General features: G+C 43.7%; 1 protein-coding gene across 6 annotated transcripts in view; it reads right to left on the bottom strand.

The window, feature by feature from the left end:
* ATP6V0A2 (ATPase H+ transporting V0 subunit a2) overlaps positions 1-19,392 on the bottom strand; it is a 28,699-nt gene extending 9,307 nt beyond the window's left edge. For 2 of the 6 annotated variants that reach the window (XM_017657470.3, XM_017657477.3), the window contains exons 1-13: positions 19,100-19,392; positions 15,416-15,494; positions 13,509-13,606; positions 11,853-11,990; positions 11,103-11,191; positions 9,833-9,959; positions 7,887-7,969; positions 7,268-7,361; positions 6,268-6,480; positions 2,003-2,153; positions 1,623-1,759; positions 1,137-1,324; positions 944-1,034 (exon numbers count right to left, since the gene is read on the bottom strand). In XM_017657470.3, coding sequence (XP_017512959.2) covers positions 944-1,034; positions 1,137-1,324; positions 1,623-1,759; positions 2,003-2,153; positions 6,268-6,480; positions 7,268-7,361; positions 7,887-7,969; positions 9,833-9,959; positions 11,103-11,191; positions 11,853-11,990; positions 13,509-13,606; positions 15,416-15,494; positions 19,100-19,216 — 1,605 coding nt within the window. In that variant the 5' untranslated portion in view covers positions 19,217-19,392. Of the gene's footprint in view, positions 1-943; positions 1,035-1,136; positions 1,325-1,622; positions 1,760-2,002; positions 2,154-6,267; positions 6,481-7,267; positions 7,362-7,886; positions 7,970-9,832; positions 9,960-11,102; positions 11,192-11,852; positions 12,091-12,814; positions 12,948-13,508; positions 13,607-15,415; positions 15,495-19,099 lie in introns of those variants that run through there. The other 4 variants (XM_017657466.3, XM_037014150.2, XM_037014149.2 and 1 more) reach the window with 4 other exon arrangements.
* Between the last annotated feature and the right edge of the window lie 775 nt (positions 19,393-20,167).

Genomic DNA, 20,167 nt, shown 5'->3' with positions numbered 1-20,167 from the left:
GGTAATGCCAATTTTTAAAATTTACGCAGAAAGAAGAGAGTACTGTGCCCCAATCTCCTCCTTCCCCCCCAAAGAACCCATTCAAATTTTCGTCCTTGGTGCCTTTATTCAGAAACATGTCTTTCCTTAAAGCAAGTTCATACATTATTAGGGAATCCGGCTCCAAAATGCTGTACCTTTAGGAAATTGTCATAGAAGTTTTTTCAAGTTTCCAATTATATTAGGACTTAAAGGAACAACATTAAATTATACGAATATGTTTAGAGATAAAAATGAACAGAACAAGTAAGCAAGTGTTCATTTGGAGGGTTCAGGTCATCACTGCACACAATGACCTCACATCTTTCAAAACCAATTCAGCAATGATATCTAAGCTCTTCTCTTATAGATGAGCTTCCTCAGGAAGACCCCTGGCAATCAGGGAGGTGCTCTCAGCCCTGTGGGACCCTGCCTGCTGGGCTCCCATGGGGGCCCTGGATCTGGAGCTGTTCCTGCATTTTCCCTCTCCCAAGGCTTTCCCCTTTTCGGACAACCACCTGAATAAGCTCCATGATAGCCTGAAACTCCCTTTCAGCTTGAAAATTCCATACTATTTCTTTCTCAATCAACTGGTAAAAAAAAATTCACATACACAAGGAAGAAATTCAAGAAAGAGCACCCAGTAAATGGTTCAAGTACCATTTTTCACTGGAGTGAAACAGGTCAGGGAACAGAAGAGAACACAGCCCTATCTCTCTGGATGCCTCGTCTCTGGCACCTCAGCTTCATCTATACCCAACTCAAATAGGAATGCGGTGAGCCACTGCCATCAAGGCCAAAGCCACCCCTACAACCCCAAGCACCACCACCTCCCCCAGATGGCATATGACCCATGCCAGGAGGCCCAGGACCCATGGACAGTTAAAACAAAGAACCCCAGATGATGGGGGGAAAATGCACTCACAGGATCAATACCAAGAGGATATGGGCCTCGGAACACTCCTGGGATGCTGGGGTCCAACTGCAAAACCCTGCTGTGCCTGAGAGTGCTGGTGCTGCAATGGAAAGCAGAGTGGGAAGCTGAACACCAGGAGGGGGCCGGCATCTCACGCAAACGCTCTTCCTACCTCAAACAGTGTCTGGGAAAGAGCACTTACTTCCAAAGCACCATCTTCTTATGCTCTGCTGGGGTGTGACTGGAACTGTACATGGCAGACACATTCCACCTGGAGCCGAAAATGTTGACTGACTTGGAGAAGCAGTCGTTGTAGATGAGACCTGTGTACACTGAGAACAGCCCCATCAGCAAGAGGATGTACCGACCATTGAAAAACATCCGCATGATCTGTGGAAGGCAAAGCAGGGTGAGCAAAACAGGACTGCTGGGAACATGTGCTCAGTGGGCCATGGCAGTTTGGGCAAGCTCTTGACCAGTCAGTCCTCTTAGGTCTCAAAAACTAGCCACGTACCGGACATCCCTGTCATTCAGGTCACGCAGACCCAGACCACTTATGTCTCAAGTAGGGTATGGCTATTGCCAAAAACTAACATGGAAGAAACGGCTCTTTCTTGGTCAAAGAGAAAGTGATCACTACGAATACCACCCATCCAGACAGAATGAGCCACAGTGTTTATATTCTTACCTCTTGGGACTGACTGAGTCTGGGATGATTTTCATTTAACACCAACAAGAGGGCGAACAAGAACATCACAAAGCCATGTCCAAAGTCTCCAAACATCACGGCAAATAGAAAGGGGAAAGTGATGATGGTGAAGAGAGCTGCAGGGAAAGCAAGAGGCTTCCAATGATGGCAAAGGCAGAACACTCTAGTTCCCTGAGACATCTGACTTTCTCCAGAATTCTCCAGAGAGAACTGAAGGGTTAAAATCAATACATTGTACTAAATAAGATGACAAAACACTTGTAGTGAGTCTATGTTTTCAAACATCTAGACATTCTTATATGGCAAAAAAAAAACAGTGACATACAAAACACAAAGATTTGCAAATTCAGAGTTCCAACCTGGATTCACTTCTCTGTAGCTCCCAACTCCATAGGCATCCACAATATTCTGAAATCCCTCGGTGAATTTGTTGGTGCGGATCAGAGTCGGGGGTGTTTCTTTTGTTGGGATTGTGTTCATAAATGAGGGGATTGTGGCACTGCTCTGTCTCTTTCACATAAAAAGAAAAAGAGAGAATGAAAAAGGAAAGGAAAGGGAAAAAATTACTATCCAAGAGCTCTCTTGGATAGTACGGGCCCCTGCTACGGCACAGCTCTGAGCGTGGCTACATGCGGCAGGCTCGCGAGCGCAGCGATGGGAACTGGAGTCTCCTAGGGCAGGGCAGGGGGCAGGGGAGAAGAGCGCAGTGAGGCTGAGTGGGTGGGAACGTGGATGGAGGCACTGGGAGACAAACAGTACATGTGTGTATAAGCAGTCCCTTAACCACCAACATAAAACTGACATTTACTATGTCATCGCTGAAAACTGTTCAATAGGAATTTAGAGAAAGCTACACTGTTACCTAACAAAACCAAATATTAGACAATAAACCAAAATGTCCATATTAGTGTGGCAAATCAAATATCTAACTTTCTCCTTCAGTATTTACAATTCTTCTGAAATGCATTATGTTGATTTATAATGGGGGAAAAAAACCTTTTTAAATAAAGTAAAATAGGTTATTACCAGAATAGATGTTCCAAATTATATTTCTCAAAACACACAATTATGGTTAAGGGGAAACTGGGAAAATTCCCAGCAGTAGTATAGTCTAGAATATCCCTGAATCTCCTCGAGTACAGATGGTGCCACTAGACAGCAAAACCAAAGTCCCACGGACACCACTTACAACAAAATATAAGATCCTCACAGACCACAAAACACAAAAGGGTGGGGACCAACCACTAATGCCACAAAACCCACTTGGAAACAGACTCCAGGCCAGAAGCAGCCAAGGAAGCAATGTGGCATTTCAAAGACTTGAGGAAAAAAGGTCCCAGAAGAGTCAAAAGGCATGCCCTGAAAAGCATGGCAGGCCAGCCCAGGAAAAGCAGCTGAAACCAGGATGGGTTTTGTCCTGCCGAAGAGTGGGTGAGGGCAAGGGGTCTGTGGGAAGTGAGCTCTGAAGGGAGTCCGAACTCACAGAACAGCCAGGACTCCCTCCCCACACTGAGGACAGACCACTGGGAATGAAGTCAAAAACCACCCAGGACAAACGCAAGAAACATAAGGAAAGAGATGGTCCAAGAAAAAGAGGGAGACAGGGAATCTCAGGTCCTGGAGATCTCTTTGATCAGTGCTCAAAAATATGAAAAGAAAAAATTGTGAACTTAGGAAAAGTGATCTTGAACCTGCCTTTTAAAAGCTCCTTGAATATCTTCATCATGTCCTGCAAAGTCAATTTCATGTAAATATATAATTATTTATATGTAATTTGAGTATCCTAAATATATATTCATATATGTGAATATTTATTATGTATAATATAGAACTTCCTTAAGTAGTTAAACATGTTTCAGAAATTTCATTTCTTTTAAAAGTGATAAAGATGGAGGTCAACCCTTAGAGAAAATTATAGCAAAAAGACTGAGCAGAATGACCTCCCTGAGGATGATGAAAGCAGGCCACAAAGACATGCCCACAAAACAGGTGAAAACTAACTTACTACTTTAAAATAAGTTAAAAGAATTAAGATAATACACAATATGAAAAAGCACCACAGATCAGAATTAGAGTCTGAAATGAAATAACAGAACTCAAGAAGGAATTCGAAATCAAACATTTATTCAGAAGCAAAAGTTAGAAGGAAATCAAAAGTGAAGAAACTGTAAGGAGAAATTTCTACAAATCATAAAGAAGAAAGACAAGAAGGATTTGAGGAAAAGTAGCAAATGTCAAAGATAAACAAAGAAGGTTCAACTTAACAATAATAGGAGATCCTGGAGGAGAAAATCAGAGCAAGAGAGGACAAACACTATGTTATGAGAACTTATCTGAAATATAAGACAACTGTATATTTAAAGAACTCACTGTATATCTGAGAATACCAACACAGAACGGCCAGATCAACACATATTCTAGTAAAATTATTGGTCCTTAAAGAAACAGAAAAAATACTTTGAGCACCTAGGCGAAAAACAAAAGAGCACATAACTTAAGGAAAATAAAATTAGATTAAAATCAAGTTTTTTGTTAGCAGCAGTATGCCTGAACAAAATAGATTAACATGTTTAAGATACCCACGGAAAACAAAAACAAAAAAACACGAGTCAAAGATTTTATTTCAAAAAATTAATTTCCAATTAAAAAGGCAGGAGACATTCTATTAACAACACATGAGAACTCAGCGAATATTGTTTCCATGAGTTCCCACTGAGGACTCACTAGAAAACAGGCTTCAAACAGCCAAAAAGACTGAAGAGACATCAGCATTAACCTGGTGGTTTGCAACCTGGAGGCTACATGGTGCCCCAACTGAAGCACAGTGCTGCTTGCCATGAGGCTGGGTGCCAGAACCACTGGGTGCCCAAATCAAACGCAATCTTACTGGCAGCAAAAGGGTTTTGTCTAGCACCAGCCGATACACAGGCTCCCATGGTGCATGGCGATGAGCTGTTTTTCATCAGCACTAGAAATGTTTTAATTGACTGGTCATGTCTATGAAAATCAACCCTTTTTCAAGATAACTAAAAAGCCAAGAAGAAATGAAAAGTCACAGGAACTGAGACAAGGAAGAAGAGAAGGGAAGGGAGGAGGGAGGGATACCGTGAAACAAGCAGCAGACAGCTGAACACCTTAGCAAGAAAAACAATAGAGCCAGAAGCTAAGAGATGGAGCAGAGACTATCTGTGTGGTGTCGGGGTCAGTGCCCACTGTGTCCACTGGCACCTGAGCAAGCAGCTCCCAAGACACCAAGGGTGTGCATGTGGACATCGGAGAACAGCAACATGCACCCTGCATGAAGTGAATACAGGCCTTAAAGGTTAACACACACACCACATATAACAAGAGTATTGGTGATGTCACTCAAGACTGATGTTACCTCAATAAATAAAAATCATCTAGATCTTTGAAACAGATGCCTCAAACTCTGAAATAACTAGTTTCATTTATATATTAGATTCCTTCTTGGCACTGGCTATTTTATAGTTCTGCTATCACAGAATTACATAATGCGACAAAGTGATTAACCAAAAAACCTCTATGAAAACTTGTTTCCTTAACTGTCACTTGAAATATGTAAATCTGTTATTTCTAGTGAAGAATTGAGTTTTGATACAGAAAAAGCCCTCACAGGAACATGGGACACTGTTCTGTAGACCTGGAGTGAGTAAAGCCTATTAGTCAAAGTTAAGAAGCTGTAACAACAGAGGTTGATTGGTTATACTTAATTTAAAAAATTCTGTATGACCAAAGCAAACAAAAACAGAAATATCAAAAGACAAGCAACAGATTGGGGAAAACATATTTTCTCATATCACAAAGAGCCAACAGAAATGAGTAAGAAAAAGACCAACAACCAAGTAGAAAATGGGCAAAGCATGTGAACAGAGAGTTCACACACACACAAAAAAACTTCTCAAGGCTCTTACACATACAAAGAGATTACGAACATCACCCAAAATAAGAGAAATGCAATAGCTGGTGGTATCTGTCAAAATTCCCAGCAATTTCATATCCGGGAATTTATCCCGGAGATAGATTTCTGCATGTAGGAACCATCACGGTGTTGGTATTCAGACAGCTGGAAACCACCTAAATGACCAGGGAAAGAGTTAAATAGACCCTGGTACAACCACATAGCAGAATACTACAAGGTACAAAAAATAGGGACGTTTTAGTAAGTGAAAAGAACAGTATGACTGCAACCTTCTACAAAGAAAGGAAAAGAAAAATACCTGTTCATTTCTGCTTATCTAAGATTAAGAAACCCAAAGACATCACAGAACTCAAACAATGGCTATCTTTGAGCAGAAGGACTGGAGAGATGAGGCTCTAGGCAGGAGGAAGCCACGTCATTGTGTCTTACACATTTCAATATCTACAGTTTTTCACTGTAGATAGTGAAAAACTCAGAAGAGTACTTCAAAAATGCATGAGCACACACATCCTCCAGGGACTGGCTCGTATCATTTCATTCCAGAGCAGGACTAGCACAACAACCTTTCCTGGCTCTATGAAATGGTCATTTCCCTTACTTCTCCGAGTCTGCTGGTGTCTCTCATTTCCCTGGGAAGTGCCAGGACCCCTCCTGGTACTGGCTGGGGAAGAAGGGCTGCCTTACCGACCCCTCCTCTAGCGCTTGGCACAGGTCATGTAGATCAGCCTCAGGACACCAGACCTCAGCGATGAGGCACTTGTTTGTCACGTCGAAGCTGCACATGTTCAGCATGTGGTAAATGGCCTTCATCTTCTTCACCTGGATGATGCGGCTGTAGACGGATTCAGCAGCTTTACACAGCACTTGCCTTAAATAATCCTCAGTTTTGTGGAGCACCTGGGTAAGAACACAGGCTTTCAGCCCATGGGCATTTTTCACGCTCTGCTGGCCGGACACCCACTTCCATGAAGGGAGCCTCTCCACATTGATGGAGGGTCATTGCAGGCACCTACCTCTCCTGGGAACAGGTTAGGGCGGTTCGTTGCTTCTCCTGACTCCAGGACCACCAGGAGGCAGGCGGAAAACCTATGCTCAGCCAATCTGTTGCTCTCTCTTGGGAGCTTCCTCTCCAGAAAGTGACCCCCAAGAGCACAGGAAATGGTCAGCAGTCCCTGTCACTGTGGCAGCATGGTGAGCTGGCCGGGTCCAGAGAGCTCCCCAGTTTTTAATCCACTCCCAACCTCGGCCAGTTCCCTGTGAATGCTGTGAGTCACCAACTCCCACCCCATCATGTTCTGCCAAGAAATCCCCTTTTGCTTAAGTGGGTCACAGTTCAGTTCTTGCCACCAAGAGTGCTCACTGATTTAAGTACAAACATGAATTACATAGTGCAGGTAAAATACAAGCCACCACTCCAGATGTGGCTTATTGTCTCCTGTGAGGAAGGCTCACAATCTGACATATCAAAACAATCAGAGGGTCTTTCCTAAGTCCCATCTTCACAACCTAGGTTTCCAAAAGGCAGCTAAAATTAAAATTCCATCAAAAGAGGGGTAAGTGACATTTCCATCTCCCTACACCATCTTGATTTGTCCACAACTAAAATCTTAAAAGAGAAAATAAATGGATTTGTAAATGTTCTACATGTCTTAAATAAGGAGACAACAGTTTCCAGTTTACTCACAGTATAAAGATCTTGAATCCGGGTATTCAGCCCCTCCTGAATCTCAGCTCGCTCCTCAGCAGTATTTGGGTAGGGGTAAATATGGCAGTGGTAACTAGAAGACAGAATTCAATGCAGTCTCACACCCATCAGGATGGGAAATGGCCCTATCAGACACTAGAACCAAATTCAGCCCACCACCTGGGCATGTATTCTTCCAAAACAGAATAAAAGCAGCCCTCCAAGAGAAAAGGGCACAGACACAGGCACTGCCCAGGACAAGGCCTTGCATATAAACACTCAACAAACTTCTACTGAGTTCTACAAACTCAGCCGACTGCCTTTTCGTTCCAAATTCCATTCCCTGTCCTTGATCATCCCAGAAACTCACTCTCATTTTCAACTTCCTGAAATTCACCACCATCTATAGGCCAAGAACCATTACACAAGTTTCAAACACAAAAACAACACACAATAATAATTACCTTTACAAAAAGAGAAATTTAAAGGAGGAAATTACAGCAAAGACATAACAAAACTCAGCAAGCCTTTGCACCTGCTATATTTCTTTCAAACCCAGAGGGATATTTAGGGAAAACCAGAGGTTACTGAATATAAAGAAATGAAATGTTTTTCTTACCAATCACATATCTTCTTAACCTTGTGGCCAATCTGCTCTCCCCAAAAGGATATTAAAAACACATACCATTTTATGACTTCTCCCTACAAAGAATAAATCAGGATAATTGTTACTTCTGTATCTAGAACTCTGAAGACTGGCAGCTCAAACTCTGACCCAGGCTTAATTCATTCAGTCATTCAACAAATACAGTAAATCTTCATTATATGCAGATACTGTAACTGCAAATTCACTTACTGGCTAAAATGTATTTCTAACCCCAAAATCAACACTTGCAGCATTTTTTCAGTCATTCACAGACATGAAGAGCAGCCAAACATTTGGGTCACTCCACATGTATGTTCCTGCTGAAAGCAAACAAGGCAATACTCTGCCTTCTCATTTCAGCTGTAAACAAGCGTCCTTTGAGTGGTCTGGGTAGTACCACGTTATTCTACATCTTTGTGCTTTTTTGGCGATTTCACTATTTAAAACGGTCCTCAGGGGCAGTGTTGAAGTGCTGGCTAGGCTCCTGAGCAGGAGACAGAGATACACCTTACAGAAGGAGTGCATTATATGTTGCCACGGGCCTGAGTGACAGTGCTGCTGCCCATGGGTTCAGTGTTAATGACTTAACAACATGCGTTACATAAGGTGTCTTTAATGGAAACACAGATAAAACAAGATTATGCGTTGTTTGGCTGACAGACACATGGCCAGAGGCTGCAGGAACCTAACTCTGTGTTTCCCCTTGGTGTGGTGGTTCAGTGTTCATAAGTCACGTTCATGGAGACTATAGACCATGACTACCATGAACACTGAGAGTCGACTGTATCTACAAATATTCTACAAACAAAACTAATCAGTTGCTGGCCTATTTGCCAGGCACAGTTCTGGGTGCTAGGAATACAGCCACGAACAAAACAAAAATCCCTGACCTAAAGGTCGGGAAGCTTCTATTCAAGTTGGCTGTGAGACACAAAGGAAATACCTAGTACGCTGTGAGGAGAGAAGTGGTATAAAGAAAATAAATCTGGAAGAGGTGATAGGGAGGAAGAGGCTGGGAGCTGGGATTTTAAATGGGGTGATCAGGGAGGGCCTCTCTGCGAAGGGGCCACTTCCGCCTAAAGCAGTGAAGGAGTGGAGAGACAGATGGCCACCAGGGGCAGGGAAAAGGGGCCTTCTGAGCCACAGAAGCAAGTTCACAGCAGGCAAGGCCAGCGCAGCTGAAGAGACACAGACAGGGCAAGTAGTGACACAGGAGGCCAAAGAAAACGACAAGGTGACACTGTAAGGCTTTGGGCTGAGTGAGACAGAAGCCACTGGAAGTTTTGGTGGAGTGACAACCTGCTGAAGTCTGACAAGGAGGGGAGAGCAGAGTAGGTGGAGGTAGGCCAAGGGCTTGGGTGGCAGTCCTGCAAATGCAAGCACGGCTGTTGTGGATGCTCATCTTCCAGAGTGGGTGGTGGGGGTGGAGGTGAGAAGAAAGGCCAGATTCACCTTCTGCTTAAAAGATGGACTAACAATCCTGCTTCAGGAGTGGACACGAGGTGTGAGGAAGAGAGAAATGTCAAGGGTGACCAAGAAACTGGGCTGTCCTAATCTTGAAAGGCAAAGGTCATGAAAGCCAAGGACTGAGAAACGGTTCCAGAATAAAGGAGACCATTAAGATGTTACACTTAATCCAAAGTGTGATTCTAAACTAGGTCCTTTGCTATAAAAGGCAGTATTGGGACCACGACTGAAACCAGAGTGGGATCTGAGGCTCAGGGCCGCGGTGCACCACATTAACTTCCTGGTTGCATTGCGCTGGTGCAGAAGGAAGTCCCTGATTGTAGGAACCACACCCTAACATACTGGAGGATGTTAAGGCATCAGGTGAACATCACTCTCAAATGGTTTGCTCTGCACTGTACCTCCAACTCTGCTCTGTCATGGCTAAAAGGTGAGGGTGACATGTACTCAACTGTTTCAGGGTCTTCCAGGGGCTCACCGAGTTCTGCATAGGTCACAATGGTGTACCCTTTGCAGACCCTCCACAACATTTTTTCAAATGCTTCGACTTTTCCTTGGTTAATTAGGCCAGACACAAATCTACGAGACAATAAAGACAAACTGCAGTCAATCAAAAGTAATGAGGTAGCATCACTTTGCACTAAAAGGATGAAGATTTTCATTTCCAGCAAAATGGTAAAGATAGCCTGAAAGCCCTCCAACTGCAAAACATCTATAGCATTGGATAAAATATTTTTGAAACATCCTTTTAAATGTATAGCTGAGCCCATAATTAAGAAAAATTCTTGGAATCCAAAAATAAAACAGGACCTCATGGCTACCCTGATGTAATTTTACTGACCCAGTATCTAAAAGCCTTAAGCTTCAATGTCAGCACAGGAGACAGGAGATAGGCTCTGGGTCTATATCAGGTTAGGAGGTGGAAATGAATCCCCCTAATTCCTCCTAAAGTTGGGAATCCCATCACCTTCAAAGGGGTGGGCTAGGAAAAATCCACCTTGCAAAGGAGCCTGCAAGCCAAGTGATTACTTCAGTTTTGGTTCTGGGTAGAGGGGAAGTGTCTTCCTTAAGTTTATAACCAAAGGTTAGAAGTCACTCAGGTTTGTGGCTTAAATTCATATTACTTGCATAGTGAAAAAACAAACAGAAAAATAAAAAAACTCAAGTTGAGAAATTAATGATTCCATATTGGTAGACTGCCCCCAAGTACCTGACAAGTGTAAAAATAAATTCTCTCTGAAGGAATACATCCTCAAACTAAACATCACTGAATTCCTACAAAGGAACAGAGGACCAGAAGTTGTAATAAAATGAAATCACAAACCACAAAGAAACAAGTGACCACTGATTCAAGTAAACAGAAAGAATGTACACAGAAAGAGGTCCCCCCCAACAAGCCGACTCCAATTAGGCCCTCTGTTTCCATGGAACAAAACATGATTTGATGCTTCAGTGACCAGTTATCCCAGGCTTACTGGGTAACTCTGAAAGGCATAAATGTTCCTTCTTCAGAGCTCATTATACCAAATTCCCACCATATTAACTCAAAAGTCAACACAGCTGAGTAATTCAACTCAACAAACACAGGAGTACAGTGTTTTCTTAAACATTCACTCTCTTCCTTTCCATCAGACTTCCACATGACACCCAACATCCTCACCACAGAGCTCATCTACCACAAGGACGGTATGAAGCCTGACACCCCGCCTGCTTGCCACCTACCCCAGTTTTGCTCCCAGCCTCTGCATACAGCTGTAGTCCAATAATGCATCATTCTCTAAGGGAAGGAATTCTTCATAAGTAGGTTCAAACTATAAAGAGATATGAAACCAAGTGTGTCTCATTACAAGTGGCACTTTCTCAAGTCATGTCTCCAAACAAGTTGACAGGGCATCATTACTAACTGCTCAGATCTGGGGGCCAATGCCCCGAGACAACTCACACATGTAACTCAGCACTGACGAATAAAAAAGATCATTCCCATCGCTTACGTGGAAGACACTTACATGAAAATATAGTTAATATTTATGTCATCCCTTAATCCCAGACAGAGTAATTTTGTCCGAGGTCACCACTATATGCAGTGACACTGAGTTCAGAAGGCAAGTACTTCCCTCTCTAATCAGCCAAGTATGGTACAACCATATTGACCATTCTTTAAGAGATTATTTTTTCACTTCTTTTACTCCTGGCAATTTGGGGAAGAAAAAAGAAGCTAAATTTTAGAGTTCAACCTCCACTGTTCAATTTTCCTCATGATCATAAGATTTCTTTTTCAACTGCAAACTAAAGCATTTCACTAATAGAAAGTATTGGTATTGCTAAAATCAACGAACACAGGAAAAGGATTCCAGCTTTTTTAATGCCATATAATCAAGTGAAAAACAAAGCTGAGATCACAGTATTTCCCTTTCTAAAATCAACGCCTCCACAGGGAGGGCCAGGTGGCATCTCCGCACAGGGCAGACACACCTCCACGCTCCGCCTCACAAAGGCCTTCGTCACCCTCAGCATGTGCGTGTACTCAATCAGCTCAAGCAAGTTCTTCCTCAGTTTCTCCTTGTTCTTGGTGACTTCTCTCAGTTCAACTTCGAGCTTCTGCAGCTGCTCCTAAGACAAGATGGCAGCTCCTTGAGAGGGTGGGTTAGGTCGGGTGTCGTTTTAACAATCTCTTCTCAGCACCAAAACCAGGGGGGTTAAAAAGGCAGAACTGAGGAGAGTTTGATAGGAAAATGAAAACAAGAAAAGACTTTAAATGTCCATCATTTACTGTTCCATATTAATTCAGGTGACAGCTACAAAGCTCATGCCATGTACGAATAAAGCAGTCTGGAAGCGTGGGGACCCTAAGAACCCCAAGTCCCAGGTACTATCTTGTCTTCAGGTTTTCTTTTGTCTGCCTATCCATTATTAGACATCAGAGTCTTCCTCTTTCAAATCTACATTTCCTTTCATTTGCAACACAGAAACAAATTTTAATTAATCTTTTTAAAACATACATATTCCTAGTCTCTAGCTTAAGAGTTCTTATTGTAGTTGCACTTACACAATTAACTGGGCATAAAAATTCTTGAGAACAAATCTTCTTTAATAATTAATTATATAGCAAACATCCTTAACAATACTTTAGTATTAAAATAGAAGCAGAAATCTTTAAACAAATAAATGACTCAATGAAAACCTGTATTCAAATGTATCTCTTGACATACATTCATTACTTGTGCTCTGCCTCATAAAAAATATAATCACTAGATTTGGGTTCTTGATTCAGGTTTGTCAAAAAAAAAACAACTACAATCACTCTATTTGTTATAATCACACCCAGTAATCACTGTATTTGTGGTAATATCATAACCAACCCATCCAACAGGCCAAACTGGATGGATGACTGCTTTCTATTCATCTGACTATAATTCCCTCTCGAGTCCACTCACATATCAAACGTTAAATGACTTCCTCCCAGATGAACAAACAGAGCAGCCAGCAATGGAATGGTCCTGGAGACACAGTACTCATCATTTCAGAAGGGCTGTCAGGGGCTCCAGTCTGTTTCTCAGTGTGCTGCACTATCAGATGAGTACATTGAGACCCCAACTCATAGTCCACAGGGAGCGCACAGCATGCTCACATTGTATCCCCAGCCCCGGAGACCCTGAACTCAGGGAGAAGAAATTCGGTTTGCCATCCACTTGGAACAACCCATCACCTACATAGCTTCTGAAAATGAGAGGGGGAGGGGTCAGTAAATTTAGGAAGGACATGAAGGGCAGAGGACTGAAGCCCGATTACTTGCACTAGGAGAAACACACTGACGCACATATAAGCCCAGAATGAACTTCTGAAAACATTATGACTAAGAATTGGATTTCAAGACTTAATTCTTGTTAGCCTATGCTCAACACCACGTTGGAAGGAAGCACAGATCTTAACACTTTAGAAGAAAAAATGTAAGTGTAATTCATTTTGCACAGATAATCCATTACTGAGAGTTAATCATAACATGGTTCTTTAATTTGATTCCACAATTTTAAGAAAGGGAGAAAAGCACTAATATATAAGTAAATAGATAACTAACTAAGCAGTATCTGAGATTAGTGACCTAAAACAGCTTCTTCAGAAATAAGTTACCTGCATTTCTAGAACTTGTTTAAGAGGAGGAGCAGGAGGACTGGCCTCTCCCTCGGGAAGGGGAATATCAGCTCTATTAATTTCCTGCACCAAATATGCTGTGGAAATAAAAGTTAAACAAATTAGGCTCTAAAATTTACTGTAAGACATTTAATTGAGAACATCTTATATCCCAACATTTCCTAGGTCTTCTAAAAATTGATGTCTAAATGCACAAAAATCTTGTTTGTTCCTAATGACTTACAGGTCACCTTTTACAACCTTGTTTCCAAAGGTATTTCTAAAACTCTAATTAAAAAACTGTAGTCACAGCTCTCTCTGTACCTGTAGATGAAGCAGAAGGTTAAGGACACACTAGAAGTGCAGGAATAGTCCAATAATAGACCTATGATTGTCCCCAGCAGGGACAGCAGTGTGACTTCCCAGCAGGTGCTTAGGAGGAAGTAAGTATTCATTAAGACAACCACAACCTCTGTCAGCAGAAGGAGCCCAGAGAGACACAGGGCAGACAGTCAAACTCTCCTGAGAGTCCCCAGATAGCCATGGTGTTTTGAATTACAACTGGCACTACTTTGCTTCTTATGTTAAAAACTAGATTCATGAACCCTTATATTGAACCAGCCAAAATTAACTGAACTTCTTCAGTTTGTATTTTCAATTCCATGAGGTGTTGTTTTCCTTAGGATACCTGGTAGTCACTGCTAAATATAATATTTTAGAGAAGTGCTATTACATATTACATTAAAGAAAAAGAAAAGCGACGATGTCTTACCAAGGAGATAGCAAAGGAAGCACTGAGTTTTAAGAGATTTCTGGAAAAGGGTACAAAATGTTTTAACTTATTTATGACTAAATTTACTTGAGGGTTCCTTTCTAAAGTCTCTCCTTTTTTGAAACATTGTGAGCTACAGGAAATCCTGGACATATCTAATGTGTTGTCACTCTTGCCCTGTCTTTAAAAACTTACTCATCCCACATATACGACCCATCCAGTGACTCACATACATCATCAAGACAGAAGTATGATATAACTCTGTCATGCATGATCAACACGAATGACTAGGACCTCAAGCAATATGAAAAGGATACATTTCAGATGGTTAGAACATTTTTTCCAATCTTAAAAACCACCAATTAAAACATATAATGCACAGTAATTGTTAGCTGTTGAAAATCATCCAAGTCATTTGGGCCCCCTCCCCAGTGCTCTCCTCCCATTCATTTTCTGTTCATCCTTCCAAAAACAAATTTTATACTTTACTCATTTGTCTGAGATCATGTTCCTCTCCTATTCTGGTCTGAACTTCAAGGCTTACAGAGGTAACAACTATTTCAGGATAAGATGTGACAGATTTTACAGATAAACGAAGAAGCCTTGGGCTACTGAGCTTTAACAGTTAACAGTCAGAGAACACTGATCTAACACGAAATGAAGCTCTGGGAAAAAGGGAATGCCCAACCAATCTATCAGCCAATTCCTACCTCCTTCATCCTTTGATATAATTGTAAGTAATATACTAACATGTATACAATGTTTTTAAGTTATAATGAGCGACAGAGCATCGGTTAAATTATGGCACTTAATACAATGAAGTACTATGCAGCCATTAAACATGATGAAGGCTCAGTCTCTTTATAGACATGAAAAGATGTTCCAGTCATACAATTAAGTGACCCACAAAGCTGGTAACAAAACACCCAGATCATAACACATGTATATCCTTACTCATATTTTATAGATGAATAGTAGGAAGTATGAAAAATACTAAAACCTAGTAACATGATGACCCCTGAGTGGTAAGACTAGGACTTCTTTCCTCTCTGCTTGTCTCTACATATTTTCTGATTTTTCTAAAGTGAACAAGGTTTGCTTAGACAAAAATAATTTGTTTTCACAATAAACTTACCCAATATACGCTCTAGTTCTTCACACCTCTTCACCTCACCAACAAATTTTCTTTGGAAAGAACTTACGTTCTGGTTGAGCTGAAAAAAGGATGATAGATTTGCTTTGACTTTCCTAAAATTTCAAAGAAGATTTTATTTGAAAAGTAAGGTATCACAGCCAAGGGTTTAGGGAAAAGCGTATCCTTGTACACTACTGAAGGGAATATAAAGTGACCCATCTTTTCTGGAAATCAATGTGTCAAGTGTAACCAAACAAGCCTGAAACATTGCCTTTCCCCAGAAAGAAAGTTAACCTAAGCAAAAAACTATGAATATGAACAACAATTTACCTAAGCACAGAGAAAATGATTCACAATAGAAAAGCGACTAGAGAAATGAGAGTCCCTCCCCAAGCCATCAACTACTACCCCTCCAGAGCAGGAGCACACTCCTGACACACTGGCAGGCACAGAGCAGGCTCACAACAGGACGCCAGGAGGAGAGGGGCAGACATAAAAGCTGAAAAAGAGGAAAGATATTTTCAGTGGGGTTGTGGTTGCAATTACATAAAAAGACCTAAGTTTGTACATTTAAAAATATTGTGAGAAAATAAGGTTTGAGTGACCAATATTAACTAAAAAGGCAAAGTGGTTATTTCTAGGGATCGGGATCATGCAAGTTATTATTTCACTCTTATGTCTTCCGAACTTCCCGCTCTGGACCTGTACTACTCTCACCATAAAAAAACAATGACAGTGATCATTCATGGTAAAACGAATTTAGGGCAAGAAGTCTACCTTTGCTCCATCCAGCATTTGTGCTGGACACTCTAAAAACACACAAGTAGACAACAGCTTGGCTTGAAACTGATCAAACAACCTGAGAAGCGTCCACTGCAAAGGAGCAGTTCTTATTTACTTTTTAATCTTTTTTTAAGAGAAGTAACAGAAAGAATTTGAATTTCACTTCCATTTGTCACATTTGTATTAATTTCTGGAAGTCATACTCATCTAAAGCAACCACTTTCAAACTCTCAGTTATTCAGATATACTCTCTCTCTCAGACGACTCAAGGCCAAGAGGAAGCTACGCATCAAAAGGTGTCTACAAATGACACTGCTACTCTGTCTCCATCTCTGCTCTTCAGTATCAAAGACTGGTCACCTCTAACACATGGTTCTACAAATAGCAAATTTGTGGCAATGAGACAAATGTGGGTGGTTTGACATACACCACCGTCACCACCTTACATGTTTCTGTTTCCTTGTTAGGAAGGCAACTGTCACCCTAATTCCAGGCTAATGAAATGAAATACAGCAGCCCCCCTTCATTGGTGATTTCCTTCCCACTTTCCCCTTATCTGCAGGTGACCACAGTCAGAAAGCAGAGGATCCTTCTTCTGATATGCTATCAGGTCAACGGTGGCATAACACTGCAACATAGCACAGGCATCGCTCACCTCACTTCATCCCACCATGTAGGCATTCTGCTATCTCACAACACCATGAGAAGAAAGGTGGGGGCAGTACAGTAAGATATTTTGAGACAGAGAGAACACATTCACATAACCTTTACCACAGTCTATTGCTACAAATGCTATTATTGTTGTGAATCTCTTACTCTGCCTAATTTATAAATTAACCTTTATATTATAGGTAAGTGTGTACAGGAAAAAGCATAGCATATATAGGGTTGGGTACTATCTACAGTTTCAGGCATCCACTGGGAGTCTCAGAACATTATGTCCTGCGATTAAGGGGGACATAATGTACATTTCAGTGTAGATTCCTTTTAAGACTAACACTTAATCTAGAAAACCTGGCAGACCCTACTGATACCCACACCAGTGATCTGCCCACTCCAGCAGCTCAAGGACCAAAGGTGAATGCTGTTCTTGGGCGGCAGACCGCTACAAAAGTGAGAGGAACTGTTCCTTCCTGAGTCCTACGGGTTTGGTGATAACCTTTCTTTTACAGGTCTTGTCACTGACTGTCACTACAGAAACCCCTGGCCTGCTTCCTTCACCTTAGAAAGAAAAGGGAAAAAATCACCCAGCCTATGCAGGCCAGAAACACAGGCTTCAGCGATCCCATCCAGTGCACCCAAAGTCAGGAAGAAAGCCCAGAAGAGAGGAGAGAGAGTCAGATGGGATGTAGCCTTATGCACAGGCACGCCTGCTGCTTGGCAGTCAGCGCGCGCACACAAACACACTCACTCACTCACTCACGCACACACATACTCTTTCGAGCCCAGAAAGCTTATTGTAGCATTTTTGTTGTATTTTCTTGCTGCACTTTTCTTTGGGTTTCCCTGATTTTCAGTAAAAAAGGACCCTCGTCCACTCTACTACCTCATGTAACAGCACTCAGTGGAACTCCAATCTCTGTGGAGATTGGGCGTTGGGTTCAAACCTCTAAGTTTTAAGCCTGGTAAGTGTCTTAGCTTGAGTAGAAACAGGACAGAACAGTCCACCTGTCATAAAGAAGGGAGGCTGTTTCTCACCAAACTGTTTCCTCAATTTTTTGGTTGCTAGTCTCAGCTCAGCACAGAACCGGCCAGCTCAGTGAGTACCATGTATTGAAGGCCAAGAGGTCCCAAGAACCACCAAGAACACTGGGTCTTCCCCACACCCTTACCTGTCACTTAGCAATTTCTCCCGGACCTTGCAATTGCCTTATGGGACCAAGGCAGGAATCACTGATACCAGATCTTGGGGACGGCTGTTCCCTTTAGAACCTAGGGGCTCTTTAGAAAGATGAAGGGAAACAACCGGGAGATGAAATTTGCAGCCCGGGAAATGAAATGCCTACCTCAAGTGACTTTCAGTTTAGTTGGTAAATATTAAGTCCTGCTGAATTATCTCCCTCCCACACCCTGCTCTTTGCCTTCATCCCTGTGTGTTTCTCTGTGTCCTCCTAGACTGTGGGCAACAACACAGAGACTTTGTGTGCCCTGCTCAGCACTGAGTCTCCAGCACTTAAAACAGTGTCTGGGATGCAGCAAGCACTCAAGAAAAGCTTGTCCACTCCTTCCACAGAGGCCTGTTATTGCCCACAAGGGGCAAGCGCTGTGCTAAGTCTTGAGGAACCAGGAGTGAATAGGTCAGGCAAGGCCCTAACCCTTGGGGACTGACAGCTGATGGTGTAAACAACTCATAAACAATAAACACACACATAAACAGGTGTTGGCCATTACTTCCTGGGGAAACAGCTCCCATCCCTTACCGGGCAGAGGTATGGACAACACCACGCATCAGTGAACAAAACCAACACAAATCCCTTCCCTCAAGTCAGACACACCAAGCTCAGTCCCACTTCAGGCTCTGGGCTCTTCCTGTTCCCGTCCTTCCTTCCCGTCCGCCTCTCCACTCACCTCCTGGGGGCCTCCCTGGACCACTCCCACCCGTCACCATCACACCATCCCCTCCCATTTCCTTCACAGCAAACACTGGTCTACCTTTGCTGAGTATTCCCGCCACCCTCTAAGTTCCAGAAGCACTCCGAGAGGCCTGGTCAGACTGGACCCCAGGGCCGGCGCCTGGTCCAGGCCCGGGTCTCCCGAGAGCTGAGGACGGCAGCCGCGGTGGACCCTGGCCTCCCCCGGGAGGTGGGCGGCGCGCCCTGCCCGGAGCCCAACAGCAGGCCCAGCGGAAGGCGGGCCGCGGGCCCTTGCCCACAGGGGCGGCTTCTCCCGGGCGACACTCACGTCTCGGAACTGGACCAAGCCCTTCTCGCCCAGCGCGCTGAGGCACTCGTAGGCCGTGCCGGCCTGCAGGAAGAGCTGCGCCAGGCACATGGTCTCGCTCCGGAACAGGGACCCCATGGCGGTCCGGGCGGCCCCGCGAACGTTCAGCCGGGATGGCCCGGGCCTCGGGCTCCTGCTGCAGCCTGAGCGCCTCCCGGCAACATTGGGCTCTGGGCTGCGGCAGCCACCCGGGCCCTCCCACCTCCGACACTCCAGCCGTTGCAAGAACGGCCTCCAGGCCCCGCCCCCGCCGCATCGTCCGCCAGTTCCGGTTCCGCCTCCGCGCGCGCCCGGTTGCTGACCAATGGGCGCGCGAATGACGGAGCGGGGCGCGGGGCCATAGGCGCAACCCGAATGGCCTCGCGCCGGGGGTGCCGCCAGGGCTGCTGGGTAGAGCTTCTTAGGAAGAATTTTATTTCGCTCACTTGCCACAGAGTTCACCCCGCCTGGAGCTAACATTTCAGAATTTTAGGTAAGATAGAGCTCTCCACCGTCCTCACTACGGATTTTAAAACATTCCCGTCAACCCGGTAGCATTTCCCTCTGGGCTCAGTCGCTCCCGGCCGGTCCCCAGCGCCGCCACTGCAGATCAGCGTGGGGCCCATGGGTCCGCCTGCTCCGGACATCTCAAACCTTCGTGACTTTGCTTCCACCGCTGTCCCCCCCTCTCGGGTGCTGTCCCCGCACAATCTGTAAGATCGCCCATGTCCCCGCATATCACCGCACTGCAGAAAGTCCAATGCAGCTACTTTAAGTCCTCTGGCTTCTCCCACTGTCTTCCGATAAAAATCCGAACTTGGCGTGGCCAGCAGAACCCTGGGATGTGGACTCGGGTTCCTGAGCCCATCTCCACCACCTACCCTACAGTACTTCATTTACCCCAGGGAAATTACCTGCCTTTCTTAACAGGTCGTTGCGCTTCGAACTGCTCGTCTTTCTCTTGGCCTAAACCCCTTCTTACAGAACTTCTCAAAGTTGGCTCCTTCAGGTCTCAGCTCATTAAATGTGCTCCTCAGAGAGACCGTCCCT

The sequence above is a fragment of the Manis javanica genome, chromosome 15 (genome assembly GCF_040802235.1).
Source record: "Manis javanica isolate MJ-LG chromosome 15, MJ_LKY, whole genome shotgun sequence".
Lineage (NCBI taxonomy): Eukaryota > Metazoa > Chordata > Mammalia > Pholidota > Manidae > Manis > Manis javanica.
This window is presented reverse-complemented; position numbering and strand designations above follow the sequence as displayed.